Source organism: Lathyrus oleraceus, chromosome 2 (assembly GCF_024323335.1).
Source record: "Lathyrus oleraceus cultivar Zhongwan6 chromosome 2, CAAS_Psat_ZW6_1.0, whole genome shotgun sequence".
Lineage (NCBI taxonomy): Eukaryota > Viridiplantae > Streptophyta > Magnoliopsida > Fabales > Fabaceae > Lathyrus > Lathyrus oleraceus.
In genome coordinates this window covers 33,001,227-33,015,702 of record NC_066580.1, presented here as the reverse complement: position 1 = coordinate 33,015,702, position 14,476 = coordinate 33,001,227, and the positions used below count along the sequence as shown (strand labels likewise).

The 14,476-nt window shown below is 34.6% G+C and overlaps 3 protein-coding genes across 3 annotated transcripts; 1 reads left to right on the top strand and 2 right to left on the bottom strand.

The window, feature by feature from the left end:
• The first annotated feature begins 2,941 nt into the window (after positions 1 to 2,941).
• LOC127121773 (transcription factor WER) lies at positions 2,942 to 4,186 on the top strand. The gene is made up of 3 exons (XM_051052212.1): positions 2,942 to 3,256; positions 3,519 to 3,859; positions 3,961 to 4,186. Exons 1-3 carry the CDS (start codon positions 2,942 to 2,944, stop codon positions 4,184 to 4,186), a joined length of 882 nt encoding a protein of 293 aa, XP_050908169.1.
• Positions 4,187 to 6,105: 1,919 nt separating this feature from the next.
• LOC127121772 (uncharacterized) lies at positions 6,106 to 10,142 on the bottom strand. Its single transcript, XM_051052211.1, has 7 exons — positions 10,113 to 10,142; positions 9,813 to 9,888; positions 8,924 to 9,488; positions 8,648 to 8,774; positions 8,267 to 8,545; positions 8,059 to 8,160; positions 6,106 to 6,597 (listed from the first exon to the last, which is right to left on the bottom strand). The coding sequence occupies exons 1-7, from the start codon at positions 10,140 to 10,142 to the stop codon at positions 6,106 to 6,108; spliced, it is 1,671 nt and encodes a 556-aa protein (XP_050908168.1).
• A 486-nt stretch (positions 10,143 to 10,628) lies between these two features.
• On the bottom strand, positions 10,629 to 14,134 carry LOC127121771 (uncharacterized). The gene is made up of 3 exons (XM_051052210.1): positions 11,838 to 14,134; positions 11,448 to 11,759; positions 10,629 to 11,361 (listed from the first exon to the last, which is right to left on the bottom strand). Exons 1-3 carry the CDS (start codon positions 14,132 to 14,134, stop codon positions 10,629 to 10,631), a joined length of 3,342 nt encoding a protein of 1,113 aa, XP_050908167.1.
• Between the last annotated feature and the right edge of the window lie 342 nt (positions 14,135 to 14,476).

The following is a 14,476-nucleotide window of genomic DNA, read 5'->3' as shown; positions in this document are numbered from 1 at the left end:
TTTCGCGTATTCAGAACCGAGTTGTACTCCCTAATCAAACCCTCTTATTGTCACTTATAAAAAGGCGCGCATTGCGTTAGAGTAGTAAACCTATTTTTAAGAAATATAGTATCTTGACTAAGTTGTAAAGTATTTTAACCTGGACTTCTTAACCAAAAGAGGTTCTCAGGAACCAGACTCTAAACTTATAAACGTGTCCGAAAATAGTTTTAAAATCTCTTTTCTTCTTAAGTTAAAAACTCCTAATGAACTAAACAAAGCGCTTTCGCTGTTTTTGAAATAGTTAGAAACAATTAAGTTTAAAAAGACGTTGGACGGCTTTCGATCTTACCCAACGGAAATTAAATGCGGGAAAACTTAAGTTGAAAGTTAAAATAGCCCTTAAGTATTTCTACGAACAATTGTACGGATTATCGGTTCAATTACGATCCTTACATTCTAACCTTATAGGTTTAGTTAGACATGATAAAGTAAAGGTGCATTAGTTTAAATAAAAGTAGTGCGGGTGCGGAAAATAAATAAAAGTAGTGCGAGTGTGGAAAATAAATAAAAGTAGTGCGAGTGCGGAAAATAAATAAAAGTAGTGCGAGTGCGAGAAATAAATAAAAGTAAAGTGAGTGCGAGAAATAAATAAAAGTAAAGCGAGTGCGAGAAATAAATAAAAGTAAAGCGAGTGCGGGAAATAAATAAAGTAAAGCGAGTGCGGGAAATAAATAAAGTAAAGCGAGTGCGGGAAATAAATAAAGTAAAGCGAGTGCGGGAAATTAAAATAGATAAAGGCAAAGTAATAAAAACCTGCTCCAATCGAAGAGTTGAATAAAATGCAAAGCGGAAATGAAAATGGCGGCAGAATTAACTTCCTTCCAAAGTGCTCCAAACTCGATTACAGACTCAATCACAAAACTCGATTACACAATTGTGGTAACACCCCAATGCGAAGCGATTACCACTTTAAAATACTGAATATATGCCTAAGTGAGACAAATTTTGCTATGAGTTTGCCTTTGTTCTAAGTTTGGATCTTCCTCTGCTCTAAGTTTGGATGCTTGAACAAGTGATTTTGAGTCTCTATTCATAGGAGAGTAAAATGAGGGAAATGACAAGGATGCCCTTCAACTTGAAAATGGGAGGGAAAACTTTTCCTCTTGTGGCGTCCGCCACAAGGCCATGGCGCCCGCCACAAGGCCAATCTGAGGCGCCTTAGTGGAAGTAGTGGGGAACGTGGCAGTTGAGGGAAGTTGAGCTAGGACACGTCATGGCAGGGTCTATGGCGCCAGCCACAGTGGGAGCCACAAGTACAAAATGCTGAATTTTAGGGTTTTTAGCTCTTTTTCACTCCTTTTCTCGATAGGGGCTCCGATTAAAGTAAAAACCTGAAAACAAAGAGAAACATAGTAATAACACAACAAAATGACAATAAAACTACTAAAATGCATGCGAAATCGGAGTCGAAAATACGGTGAATTTCAGTGTCATCAGCCATGAGGGATCTTAGGGTCAAAATTAGGGTCTTACAGCAGTTTTCAAAGAAATCGACTGACCAAATTTTTTCAAGTATTCTTAATTTTATTCAGAATTTCCATAAATTCCAAAAAGTTGCATCAATTGGAAATACATAATGTATTTATACATGGAGATTTACATGAAGATGTATACACGTTAGTGCCACAAGGTGTTACTAGTCCAAAGTCAAATCAAGTATGCAAATTGTTGAAGTCACTCTATGGTTTAAGGCAAGGCAATAGAAAATGGTATGAAATTAACATCATTCTTAGTTAATTAATGATATAAGTAATTTGGTTGAGATTATTCCCTTTTCGCATCCAATAATGGTCCATATTTCAGTGCACTACAATGTGTGTGAATGATATCATTTTGGTTGAGAACTCCATGGATGAAATTTATAGATTGAAAACTACACTTGATGTTGAATTTAAAATCAAATATCTTGGCAAGTTAAAGTACTTCATAATAATAGAAGTTTCTCATTCCAAAATTGAAATTATTATTTGTCAAAGAAAGTATTTCTTGAATGTGTTGAAAGACACATGTCTCCTTAAGTCTAAACCGGACAAAACTCCTATTGATCCATCTTTCAAGTTGCATCAGAACACAACCGAGTCTTTTGAATATATTCTCAACTATAGAAGATTAGTTGGAAAGCTACTTTATCTCTTAACTACCAGGTCTTTCCTTTGAATATATCAAATAACTAACTTTCTTCAATCAATGAGATATCTTCATTTGTTCCCATTTTTTCTACATTTCTGGTTATCTCCTTGATTTCATCATCGTAATGAGAAACTTCATGATTAACGTTGTCATTATTCATCTCATATCCGTATTTTAAAATTGAGAAAAATACAAACCCAAACTCGAACACAATTTTACTATTTTAAGATAAATATTTGGAATATCGTGGATTAGAATTTGCATTACTACAATATAATATCCTTACATAGCTATCAATGAGCTGGTTTGTAATTTAATTTATATATGTTGTAATGTAAATCCAATAAAATTGTAATATTTATTATAATATTTTAAAATATAAATAATAAAATAATATTTGTAAATAACTTATTTGGATTTATTTATAAAAAAAATTATAATGTAGATATATAAAAAAGTTATTTTAAAAAAAGAAAAAAAAACTAACAAGTTTTTTTTGTTATAGAAAAATGAAGGACTAAACTTATTATATTAAAATAAAAAGGTGGCACTTCTAAAGCGACGTTAACGGCATCCCACTAAAAAATAGAAAAGTCTAGTTTTATCTTCCATATTAGGTAATTGATTTGGTTAGCAAAAGTAGGAGTTAAAATAAAAAGATGGCACTTATAATGATTTTTATTCAAACTAGGACACACACTCTCTCTTATATATTTCAAACACATTCACACTATTATTCACGTAGTTAAAAATCACATTTGCTCAAACCATGACATCTTCTTCTTTGCAACAAAAAAAATGCAATCAATCTAATGAAACTAGAAATATTGTGTTAAGAAAAGGAACATGGTCTAGTGAAGAGGATCAATTATTAAGAGAATATGTGATTAAATATGGAATTGGAAAGTGGGATTCTCTAAGAAAGAAAACAAAGCTCGCTCGAGATGGAAGAAGTTGTCGTTTAAGATGGTTAAATCATCTAAATCCAATTTTAAAAAAGTGTTCGTTTAATGAAGAAGAAGGGAGAAAACTTGTTCATCTCTATAATGAATTTGGTCCCAAATGGTCTCAAATGATTTTACAGGTTTGTTTATTTATACTTCACTCTTATAGGAATTATGAATAAAAAATTAAAGTTTATTAGGCTTTCTATAATTGTAACCATTTATAATAGATAATGAATTTTTTTTTTATGTTATGTAAAAATAAGGTTTTTTTTTGGTAATAATATCTTTGCATTAAGTCTACTTATTAATTAATAAAATTTAGTGATATGCATGGATTTTTTTTTAGAATAACTGATAATTGGATATATAATTATTTTGAATTTGTTTTTATTGCAACAGTTTCCTGGAAGAACCGATAACGAGTTAAAGAATTTTATTAATTCCAAAAAAAGAAGTTTAAAAAATTCTAGAAAGCATCTCCTTCCAGAAAACATAAACCAAGTTGATGAGTTGAATAATAATGTTGGTGAAATTAGTAACAAACAAAATAATGCCTCCCAAGAAGAAGAAACGGCTCTACCAACAATGGAATTTGATCATCAAGTAGATGTTCTACATGGTAACTATCTTGATCAAAATTATGGTGACAAAAGTATCCACAACTTTCAACAATTTTCAACGTTGGCTGATGATTCAAGTACTTGTATCAAAAATCATGCTGTCCCAACATTGGATGATAGGTGAGGAGACAATTTAATGTTTTTTTTTCTTTTTAAAATTTATAATTACATTAACATATTTCATGACTAACATTAGAGTTTATTTTAATGAATGCCATCAGGTTTCCTTCATACTTTCAAGATATGGAAGATATCGTTCCACCATTTTCATCAAGTAATATGTTTTTTGATCAAGAGCTTCCTCCATACAATCTAGACATGGATTATCAACTTTCAGAAGAAAGGTATTGGGACCGATATCTTCAAAATCCAGATTTATCATCTGAGGAGCCTCAATATGAGATCTTAGAACCTTGGTTGCTATCTCAATGTGTTCCTCTTTGGTAAACACATTTATGGAGGATGAGAGAAATAAAAAGAATTAGCTTATAGTAATTATAATTATAATGTGAGTTTTATTTCTTAGTTATTATTTTCATTTTTTTAAAGAATTAATTTGTATTACGAACACTTATTTCAATTGTATTTGATAGAAGTATTTTATCTTAATGTGTGCCTTTTGAAAGCAATATTATTTCCACATTTATTTATTCAGTGTCTCATTCATTTATTCTAGAGTTTTCTAAAATCTAAAACGAATAATTTGGATCAAAACTAGTGGATTATGGACACGTTTATTTAAAAAATAAATACTAATAATTATTCAATGAATATATTAGATTTATATAGAAATGCATGTACGTAAGTTATATGTGTCTTCCAACAATTAAATATATTCTCCATCGTTTTCATGTAACCCATCACTAATTAATTGAATAAAATAAAAATTAAAAAAGAAGAAGGGCGCGTGAGAGTCAATTATGGGATCCAAAACCATTTTTTTAATCCTTACAAATTCTCTCTATAGATTTCCTTTTTCTTTCAGAAACAAACATTACAGACTGGGTTGACTCTTTTCTCTACGTGTTTGCCGGCTGATTTGGTGTATTTGCTTTGTAGATGTACTATAGTATTTTGTCAACAACAAATGTTAGTTTCAAACTATACTGCTACTTTCAATGTTAGTTTCTTTGTTTGTTTTTTTTAAAACTTTTTTCTGTCATTGGTCATTTGCTGGTTAATCTAAATTAGTCATAATAGGAGATCATGAGATCAAATAGATGGGGTTGGACGCCCCCACCTGTTCTGTTTTTTCCATCTCTCCCTTTCTTATTATTATTGTAATATTGTATGAAGGATTCGGTTTTGTTTCGGTTAGACTAATTAGGCTTAGACTTACACTATTACATGCAATCATTGTTTCTTATTCTTTTGAATCTTTCATTTTCTCTAATTTAGTTAATGTCAAACTAGTTCTGATCCTTAATAATAAATGTGATAAATCGAAAATTCCATCAATTCACTTCCACAATAAAACCACACTTGTTTTCTTTATAAAAGTAACCTGTTTTCAAATCAAAATTAATTTTCATCCAACATCGAACAATTGCCAACCTCCAAGAACATATCAAGTTTGAATATGTTTCAATACTAGCACAGCTGTTCCACACAAAGGCCAATTGCCAACCTCCAGAGACAGGTACACATAGTTCCTGTCATGAATAGTCCAACCACCTACTTCAAGGGACCATTCAGGAGAATCACAGAACCTTCCACCACTACTAGAAAAACTGTTATTAGCGTCGGCCATTTACAGACGCTAATGGTGAAAAAATAGACACTAATATGTGGTTAGCGTCGGTTTAGCGTCGGTGTCGGGCCTTGAATAAAAGTTGCGAAGCTACTGTGTAACGTCGGCTAAAGATACACCGAGGCTACGTAGCCTCGGGGAGACGGAGGCTAAAGCGGACACTAATGGAACTGACACTATGTTGTTTCAAAACCATGAAAAGTCAATATTATGTTTAGCGTTGGCCTGTCCGACTCTAAAGTCAACAAAAAAAGTCAACATTTTTTGTATGCATCGATCGACTGGCATTGAGGTCAATTTATAAAACTCAAGAAAAGAACAGATAGCGTCCGTGTCACCGACCCTAAAGTCAACATAGAAAAGTCTATAATAATATTTAGCCTTGCATACACCGACTCTAAAGTCAACAAAAAAGGACAATAACGGGTTGCAACATGACAACCTCACTCGAACAAATTTTTTCAATCCACATTATCATATTTATGGTAAAACACTTGGAAACAATTTTAAACATTCGTGAAAGTAACTACAAAAGTTCTACCCACATTAACTTTCAAAAAACATACACAAAAAGTAATCACATCCGAGATTAATTCGTTCTACTAAAAGTACAAGATCAATCTTCATCTAATGATTGATCATCCAAATCGTCATCATAATGATGAGAATGTGATACAAAAGTTGAAGTGTCAAATTTCTTCATCATAAATTCCTTCCAAGCATTCATCTCCCTCTCCATCCTTTGTGCAGTCTCGGTAGCAGCTTTTGTAGCCTCGGTAGCAGCTCGCATTGCTTCGTTAGCCTCTTGTAATTGGGTCGTTGCAGCCTCGGCAATTTGTTCAGCTCTAATTCTAGCTGCTCTTTCAGCTTCTAATGACATCCCAAACATAGAGTGTTGAGGAGTTTGAGATTGTTGGGTAAAACTTTTTGATCCACGTTTTAGATTAATAGCTAAATCTGCAGCGCCATAAACCCGACCACGGTTACGGCCCCCAGCAGCCTCTGTCCATAGCTGATTTACACGCTCTCCATCTAACACTTGAACAACCTCTCCATTCCCTTCTTCAGTTGGCTGAAGTTCTGCATCAAACTTCTCTTTAAAAGTCTTCTGCATAATAGAAAAAGTAAGGAATATTTAACAGCAAGATAACACAAGCAATTGTATCATTCTTATACAGCTATGCCAATGAAACTCAAAATGGTTATGCCCCATATCTATCTAAGAAAAGTCCCATATCTGCCAAATGGCTATGCCAATGAAACTCAAGATAACACAGCAAGTTTAAAGTCCCATATCTATCTAAGAAAAGAATCAATAATAATAATAGTATTTGTGCGCTGTCTCATGCATTGTCACTATAGCAATCGACACATCCACGTTGTGCTCAGAAATCTAATGGGACTGATAATTATTTTGCCTAAATTGTCACTATAGCAAACAAAGATACACATCACTAGTGTTCATACTCATTCGAGTTACTGAATGTTGCACGTGAAGTTGCTTTTGAATGTGAAGGTGTGCCTAAATTGATTAAAGACGTGGGATGTTCCTTACAAAATAAACCAATTGAAGAATGGAAAGTGTCGTTAGATAATCTTAAACATTAGTTAATATATATTTATCCATTTAAAGTGACAATGCATTAGTTAATATATACAGTAATTATAAAAGTACAGGCTCACTTTATCATAAAAGTACAGTAATTATATACATTAGTTAATATATATCTATCCATATAAAAGCAGCAACAACAGGACAGTTTATGGGACTTTAAACTGTTTTTCTGTAGTAATAGTTAATGGGACTTTAAACTGTTTTTCTGTTTGAAAAGCAGGCTCCTATTTTGAAAAGCAGCAACAACAAACAGTTTATGGGACTTTAAACTGTTTTTCTGTAATAATAGTTAATAAGTAGCACCTGCCTTCCAACCTGCAGGTATTGTGAACCGTGATCCCACCCAATTGGACCCAACATTGCTACTCACTTGAAACCTCAATCGGATTTCATTTTCAAACTGATAGCAGGAAGTAGGAATTTCAAACTGATAGCAGGAATTTCAAACTGATAGCAGGAATTTCAAACTGATATCAAACAGCACAGCAGGAATTTCATTTTCAACAAAACTTTCCTTTTCAAACTGATAGCAGTCCTGACTGTAGAATTACAGCTTTCTATGGTCACTCTAAGCATGTTGATAAACATAGGACTTGTGCTATTATATCTAACTTACATTAGACTATAAAAATGGATAACTAGATCCTTTTTGGAGAGTTTAATTTGATTAAGCCTGCTTCTGAAAAACAAGGGGTAAACATATATATTTTAAAACTACTAATATGTTTAACGATACTATAATTAATATCAACCTCCAAATAAGGTGGAGTCAGAGAGCTAAAAGCTCTTGGTTGATGGAAGGAGATAGAAACTCCAAATACTTCTATCAAAAATCCAGTCAAAGAAAGAGAAGAAACTTTACGAGAACAGCGCCATAAGGAATACATAACAGCTACATAATATGTTTCAAGCATGGATGCAAATATTGATGCAGTAAAATTTACGAGAACTTACATAAGTAGATGCAGCACGACTGTCAACCCATTCACCATTTTTCCTCTTGTGTGTTTTTAAAAATAACTCATCGGGACGCAGATCCCTTTGAAGTTCACGTGACTACAAAAATCAATTAATCCAATAATCAATACAGAATACGAGTAAAACTGTCAAGATATAAAGAATCTTCATAATAATAATAATTTGTTAGGATTTTATTACTTACAAGTTGAAGTGCAACATCAATATGAGCCTTACGGCCTGTGGTGTGGATTGCTCCGCCTCTTGCGGAAGCTCGATTGGTCTTGTTTTGAGAAGACACGGCCAAAAACTCGGTCTTTTTCCAATAAGTTTGAAGTTCAACCCAAGCATCATCACCAATCCATGAAGGTCGAGTCCCTTTTCTCCTCGCCTTCCCCAACATGTCGTTTAATCGTTTTCTTCCTTTTTTTTCAAATGCGCTATAGACAAATGCATGATCGAAAGGATCCCACGAAACCTTCTCCTAAAAATAATTAAAATCACATAATTAATATTAATAACCAATTAGTTACTTTTTTAAATATAATTTGATCAACTTAAGTGACAAAAGTCAATAAATACTTACTCCAAACAACTTAAACCAATCAGCTTTCGTATCAGGATCGAGTGCAGACCAATGATGTATAGGTTTATAAAATTGTTTGCGTATCGCATAATTAATGGCACCAGCAACTTCTTTGGCAGGAACTAGCCTACAAAATACAATAATAAAACTACTAAATTATTAAGAATCATATGGATAGTAATATTCTCAACTTTCTTAATAGGTTATATATATTTTAGACAAAATACAATAATAAAACTACTAAATTATTAAATTATGAGAATATATATGACTTACCCAGTACCAGATGGTTTTATAATAACTTTCCCATTCTCATCTATTGTTGGCACAAGAGGGGTAATAGTTTCTTGACCCACCGCCTCATCCTCATCAGCATCCACATCTTCCTCCTCTGCCAAATTTGAAGGGCTAGCCATTGTTTGAAGGTTTATACTTTGAGGGCCAGCCATTGTTTGATGGCTTAAAGTTGGAGTAGGCATAAAACTGAATTTCTCAGAGGTAGTGGCATGAACAGGTACTACAGTTGGAGCTGGTGTTGGCATCGACGATGCAGCCTGCACAGACGATGCTGCCTGAGCTGGTGTTGGCATCGACGATGCAGCCTGCACGGACGATGCTGCCTGAGCTGGTGTTGGCATCAACGATGCAGCCTGCACACACGATTTTTTAGAAGCTGATGTTGGCATTGATGATGCAACCTGCACGGACGATGCTTCCTGAGCTGGTGTTGGCATCGACGATGCAGCCTGCACAGATGATTTTTCGAAGCTGATGTCGGCATCGACGATGCAACCTGCACGGACGGTGCTGCCTGAGCTGGTGTTGGTGCCGATGATGCATCCTGCATAGACAATGTTGTTTGAGCAGGTTTCCTAACGATATGCTTCTTGTTAATTATGCGATTTCGTTCTTCTTGAAGTTTTCCTGGTGCTAATACCTTAGCTTTTCCACCTCTTTTAGTCATCTGTTGTCATAAAAATAAAAGGATTAGTCAGTCTCACACTCTTAACATTATCATAACATTATCAAATGCAGTTTCTGATAAAATTAAAAGTAAAAGAAAAGAAACAATGTTGTTTCTGATAATTCAAATGCAGTTGCCAAACATTATCATAACACGCAAAAACCCCTCCAAACATCAACAACAGCAAAAACCTCTCCATACTGTGGCGAGTCCGAAAGCTGCCACGTATACCTACCATAGCGCCGCAGTTACGGATATTTGATAACACAACACTGCTCTACAGGAAACAATTTGAGCAATTTACAGTACGGATTCTTAATGGAGAATCCAAAATGCCCCCTAGTTTCAACAGAGAAGATGTGGATTTTTTATTATATGCCAGAAGACAGATAAAGGGAGGCGGCTGCTTGCTAAATAAAAAAATTTCATAAAACATATAAAGTGAATTCTAGTTCTACTAGAAAACAAAACATTCATTGTTGTTGTACGATATTCTCATACATCTCCAAACTTTATAAAAACAGGACTCATATTAATCAATCAATAAAAAAAGTTAAGAGAAAGATATGCATACTCTATTGTGGTCCTAAAGTAATAATAACTAAAAGGTTAACAACAACTTCATGATAAAGCATGCAACGATCTAATGCAAAAACATGTAAAATGATATTGCAAGGTGTAGAAAACTGTATTTGACCTTTAGAAAGTATTATACTGCATGATAGCACAGGGAAGAACTATAGTGATTCACTACATAGCCAAATTATTGGATATTAGAAATGGAGCCATTTCAAATACAAAGGAATGCTGCTAACAAAGGAGGGGTAAACAAAGAAAAAGTTCTCTACAGGGAAAAGATAAATGCACAGCGACTTAATTTATCTTACATAACTTGTCCAGAATTGATTCTAGCTGAGAAACTAGAAAGAGAAACTAGAAAGAAAAGAAAATTTAGTTCTGCTTCACCCTTTTGTTTCTATTTGAACCCTCATTCACGTCACATCACGCTTATCTTCATCAATGCCCTCTATCTGCTTCACTAGTAGAGCAATCAAAAATCTCTTCAAACACATCTAATTGTGACATGTCACGCAAACAAGATATTGCTTCAATTTCTACATTGGGTAGCGCCGGTAACATCCCATCAGATTGATAAGGTACTTCATCCTCTATGTTGTCAATCTCTACGCGACCCCTTGGTTTTGTGGTGATTGCCGCACACCATCCACGCATATCTCTACACATTTCTGGATATGGGACATAATACACTTGTCTTGCATTTTGCGCAAGGATGAAAGGATCATAAGGACGATAACATTTATCCATCTTAATATCCACAGTTTTATATTGTGGGTGAACCTTTGTGCCCGTATTCCTTGTTGGATCAAACCATTCACAATAAAAAACTGGAATCTTATGCTTCAGACCAAAGTAATCTAGCTCAAAGATATGTTTGATTATTCCATAAAAATCAGTATTTCCTCCTTCTGCAAGACCTTTCACGTGCACACCACAATTGCTAGTTTTTCCACCTTTGCTCCATTCTTCAGTATGAAACTTGTACCCATTGATAAAATACATGTTCCATGATATGGCCATTGATGCAGGACTACGAGACAAGGCAATTATATCTTGGTTAGTAACTCCATTTGTCTCCTCATTTACATATTTCTTCAGCCATATGGGAAACTCTATATGTATGCGCCCAGATGAATCTTCTATATCTAGAGAGTGGTTCTCTAAGAATATGCTGAAATAAATCACACGATTCATAAGTAAATATCTATTATGATATGCATCAATAATTTGATTGAATATATTATGATGCACACTTACTCAAGATATGGTTTAACCTCATCACAATTTATCAAGACATGCACATGTGAAGACTTCCATTCCTTATCAGATAGAAAATATTTTCGTGACTTCCCACTTGGTCGACCGCCACTTTGTAGAATGGACATTGTAGGTAGAATGTCATCATTGTCTAAATGAGGTTTGTTACTAAGATTTATGGTTGGCAACAAACGGAAAGAGTTGAAATAATGAGAGCAAAAGTAATTTGTCTCGCGATGTATATAATCACTGCATATGGAACCTTCAACTCTAGCCTTATTTGTCACTGCCCTCTTTGAGACTCCCATAAATCTGCACATTCAATCATTCCACGTTTATTAATTTATGATAAACATGCAATAACTTAATAAAATCAACCACAACAATTACCTTTCGAATGGATACATCCATCGGTACTGTACTGGACCACCTAGAATTGCTTCTTTGGCAAGATGGATTGAAAGATGCTCCATTGAGTCAAAGAAACCTGGTGGAAAAATCCTTTCTAACTTGCATATGATAATTGGAATATTCTCATCCAACTTAATTAAGTCGTCCATCCTCAATGTATTGCAACAAAGATCTTTAAAGAATCGACTTAGCTCAGTTAATGGTTTCCAAACCAAATCTGGCAATAAATGGAATGCAATTGGGAGTAAACATTCCATGAAAACATGACAATCATGGCTCTTCATCCCATGCACCGTACCCTTTTCTACATTGGCACACCTACTGAGGTTTGAAGCATAGCCATCTGGCATTCTCAATTCCTTAAGCCATTTACAAACCAACTTGGCTTCGGATTTGGTTAGAGTGTAACTAGCCTTTGGTTTACCATTCTTTCTGTTTTCTAAGGGTTGGAGCTCCAAGTCCCCGCGAAAGCATAATTTAGCCAAGTCTTCTCTTGCCTTTTCATTATCCTTTGTTTTATCCTTAACATTCATGACAGTATTAAATATATTATCGAAGACGTTTTTTTCTATGTGCATCACATCGAGGTTATGCCTTAACAAGTTATCCTTCCAATATGGGAGATCCCAAAAAATACTTCGCTTTTTCCAATTGTGATCCACTCCATACCCTTCGAATTCTTTCCATTTCGCCTCCCATCCAATTTCAGTAACTTTTGGAAAATTACTTATTACCGCCCATATATCTTTCCCTGTGGAAATGGGAGGTGGCTCATTGGTCACAACCCTATTTTTTAGGAAACTTCTTTTACTCCTTCTGAAGGAGTGATTAGATGGCAAGAAACAACGATGACAGTCAAACCAGGAATTCTTATGGCCACTTTTCAAGGTGAAAGCATCAGTGTGTTCCATACAATGAGGGCATGCCAATTTACCTTGTGTTCCCCATCCAGATAACATACCATAGGCTGGAAAATCATTAATTGTCCATATCAAGCAGGCTTTCATGATGAAGTTTTGTTTTGTAGATATATCATAGTTCAATATTCCATTGGACCACAATCGATGTAGATCATCAATCAATGGTTGCAAGTAGACATCTATCTTTAATTTAGGGTTTTTAGGTCCGGGTATGAGGCATGCCAAAAACAAGTATGGGTTGGTCATGCACATTTCAGGGGGGAGATTATACGGAGTAACTATTATTGGCCAACATGAGTATGGAGAAGCAGACGCTTGAATGTAAGGAGTAAAACCATCTGAACACAGACCCAACCTTACATTTCTGGGTTCCCTAGAAAAGTCAGGATATACACTATCAAAATGTTTCCATGCTTTTCCATCTGACGGGTGGCGAAGGATGTTGGAACTATTTTTGTTCATGTGATGCCATCTCATTTCACTTGCCGACTCAGTTGATGCATACAATCTTTGTAATCTGGGAATGATTGGGAAGTAGAACATTCTCTTCACTGGGATATCTTTGTACTTTCCCATGCCAGTCTTGCGAGGAATGAACCTAGGAGCATTACAAAATTTGCACTCTGATAGATTGCTATCATCCTTGTAATATAACATACAACCATTCTTACAACAATCAATCTTCTCAACCTTTAGCCCTAACTTAGATACCAACTGTGTTGCTTGGTAATAGTTCTCGGGCAAGCATTTTTGAACTGGACATACACTTTTAAGCATTTGTGCAACAAAATCTAAACCTTTTTGTGGTACATGCCAATTAGACCTAATTTCAAGAAGTTGAGTAGATATTGATAATATTGATTGGGTAGCTCCCTCATAAATGGGCTTGTTGAAAGATATCAACTTGTCATAAAATCGTTTGGCATCTTCGTTGGGAAACTCATCCTCCGTATATTCCTCAACTTCTATGTTATCATTCACGTGAGAGAATACTCCATAAGGCCTAAAAGCATCATACACCATCTGATTCATTGCCTCAATTTGGTCATCATGATGCACATGCTCACTACTATTTGAATCATTCCTTGTATTAACATTGAGCTCTACTTCTCCATGTTGAGTCCAAATCCAATAGTCTGGTTGAAAACCATCTCGATACAAGTGAAGTCTAACATTAGTTGGTGTTCTTATCTTGAGACACTTGCAATTTATACACGGACACCTTATCCCTCCCTCAGATTTACAAATAGGTTGTTTCAAAGCCCCCTTTACGAAGTCTTTAACCCCGCGAACATACTCTTCTTTCAATCCGTGTCTATTGGAATATACTCTATCGTACATCCAAGTACGATCCATTTTCTATAAGGCAAACAATTAACTCGTCAACCACTGAAAATTAAAACATATATTAGACAAAAATGAATGGCCGATAAGTTCCTAATGGGTATTAGGAGAAAATCAGATAACTTCCTAATGGGTATTAGGAGAGAATAGAATACATGCATTCCAAAGGATTTTTATTTTATTTTCAGTGGTTCAAAAATTAAACATGACGAACATACCAAATTTTAATACTATTGTACATTATTATTTCAGACCGTAAACAAAATTGCTGCACAGATTTATAAATCTATTAAACTGTTGTATATTTTAACAAATCCAATAAGCTATTGTACTCACTTCCTGAAATCTAACTAA

Excerpts from the sequence above, each read along its gene's own strand:
- LOC127121773 (XM_051052212.1), top strand. The coding sequence starts at position 2,942 with ATGACATCTTCTTCTTTGCAACAAAAAAAATGCAATCAATCTAATGAA. Across the intron at positions 3,257-3,518 it reads GGTCTCAAATGATTTTACAG|TTTCCTGGAAGAACCGATAA; the intron begins GTTTGTTTATTT and ends TTATTGCAACAG. Across the intron at positions 3,860-3,960 it reads GTCCCAACATTGGATGATAG|GTTTCCTTCATACTTTCAAG; the intron begins GTGAGGAGACAA and ends GAATGCCATCAG.
- LOC127121772 (XM_051052211.1), bottom strand. The coding sequence starts at position 10,142 with ATGAGTCCTGTTTTTATAAAGTTTGGAGAT. Across the intron at positions 9,489-9,812 it reads CAGCTTTCGGACTCGCCACA|GATGCATCATCGGCACCAAC; the intron begins GTATGGAGAGGT and ends TTGTCTATGCAG. Across the intron at positions 6,598-8,058 it reads GTCGTGCTGCATCTACTTAT|AAGACTTTTAAAGAGAAGTT; the intron begins GTAAGTTCTCGT and ends TCTATTATGCAG.
- LOC127121771 (XM_051052210.1), bottom strand. The coding sequence starts at position 14,134 with ATGGATCGTACTTGGATGTACGATAGAGTATATTCCAATAGACACGGA. Across the intron at positions 11,760-11,837 it reads TGGATGTATCCATTCGAAAG|ATTTATGGGAGTCTCAAAGA; the intron begins GTAATTGTTGTG and ends TTGAATGTGCAG. Across the intron at positions 11,362-11,447 it reads GAGGTTAAACCATATCTTGA|CATATTCTTAGAGAACCACT; the intron begins GTAAGTGTGCAT and ends GATTTATTTCAG.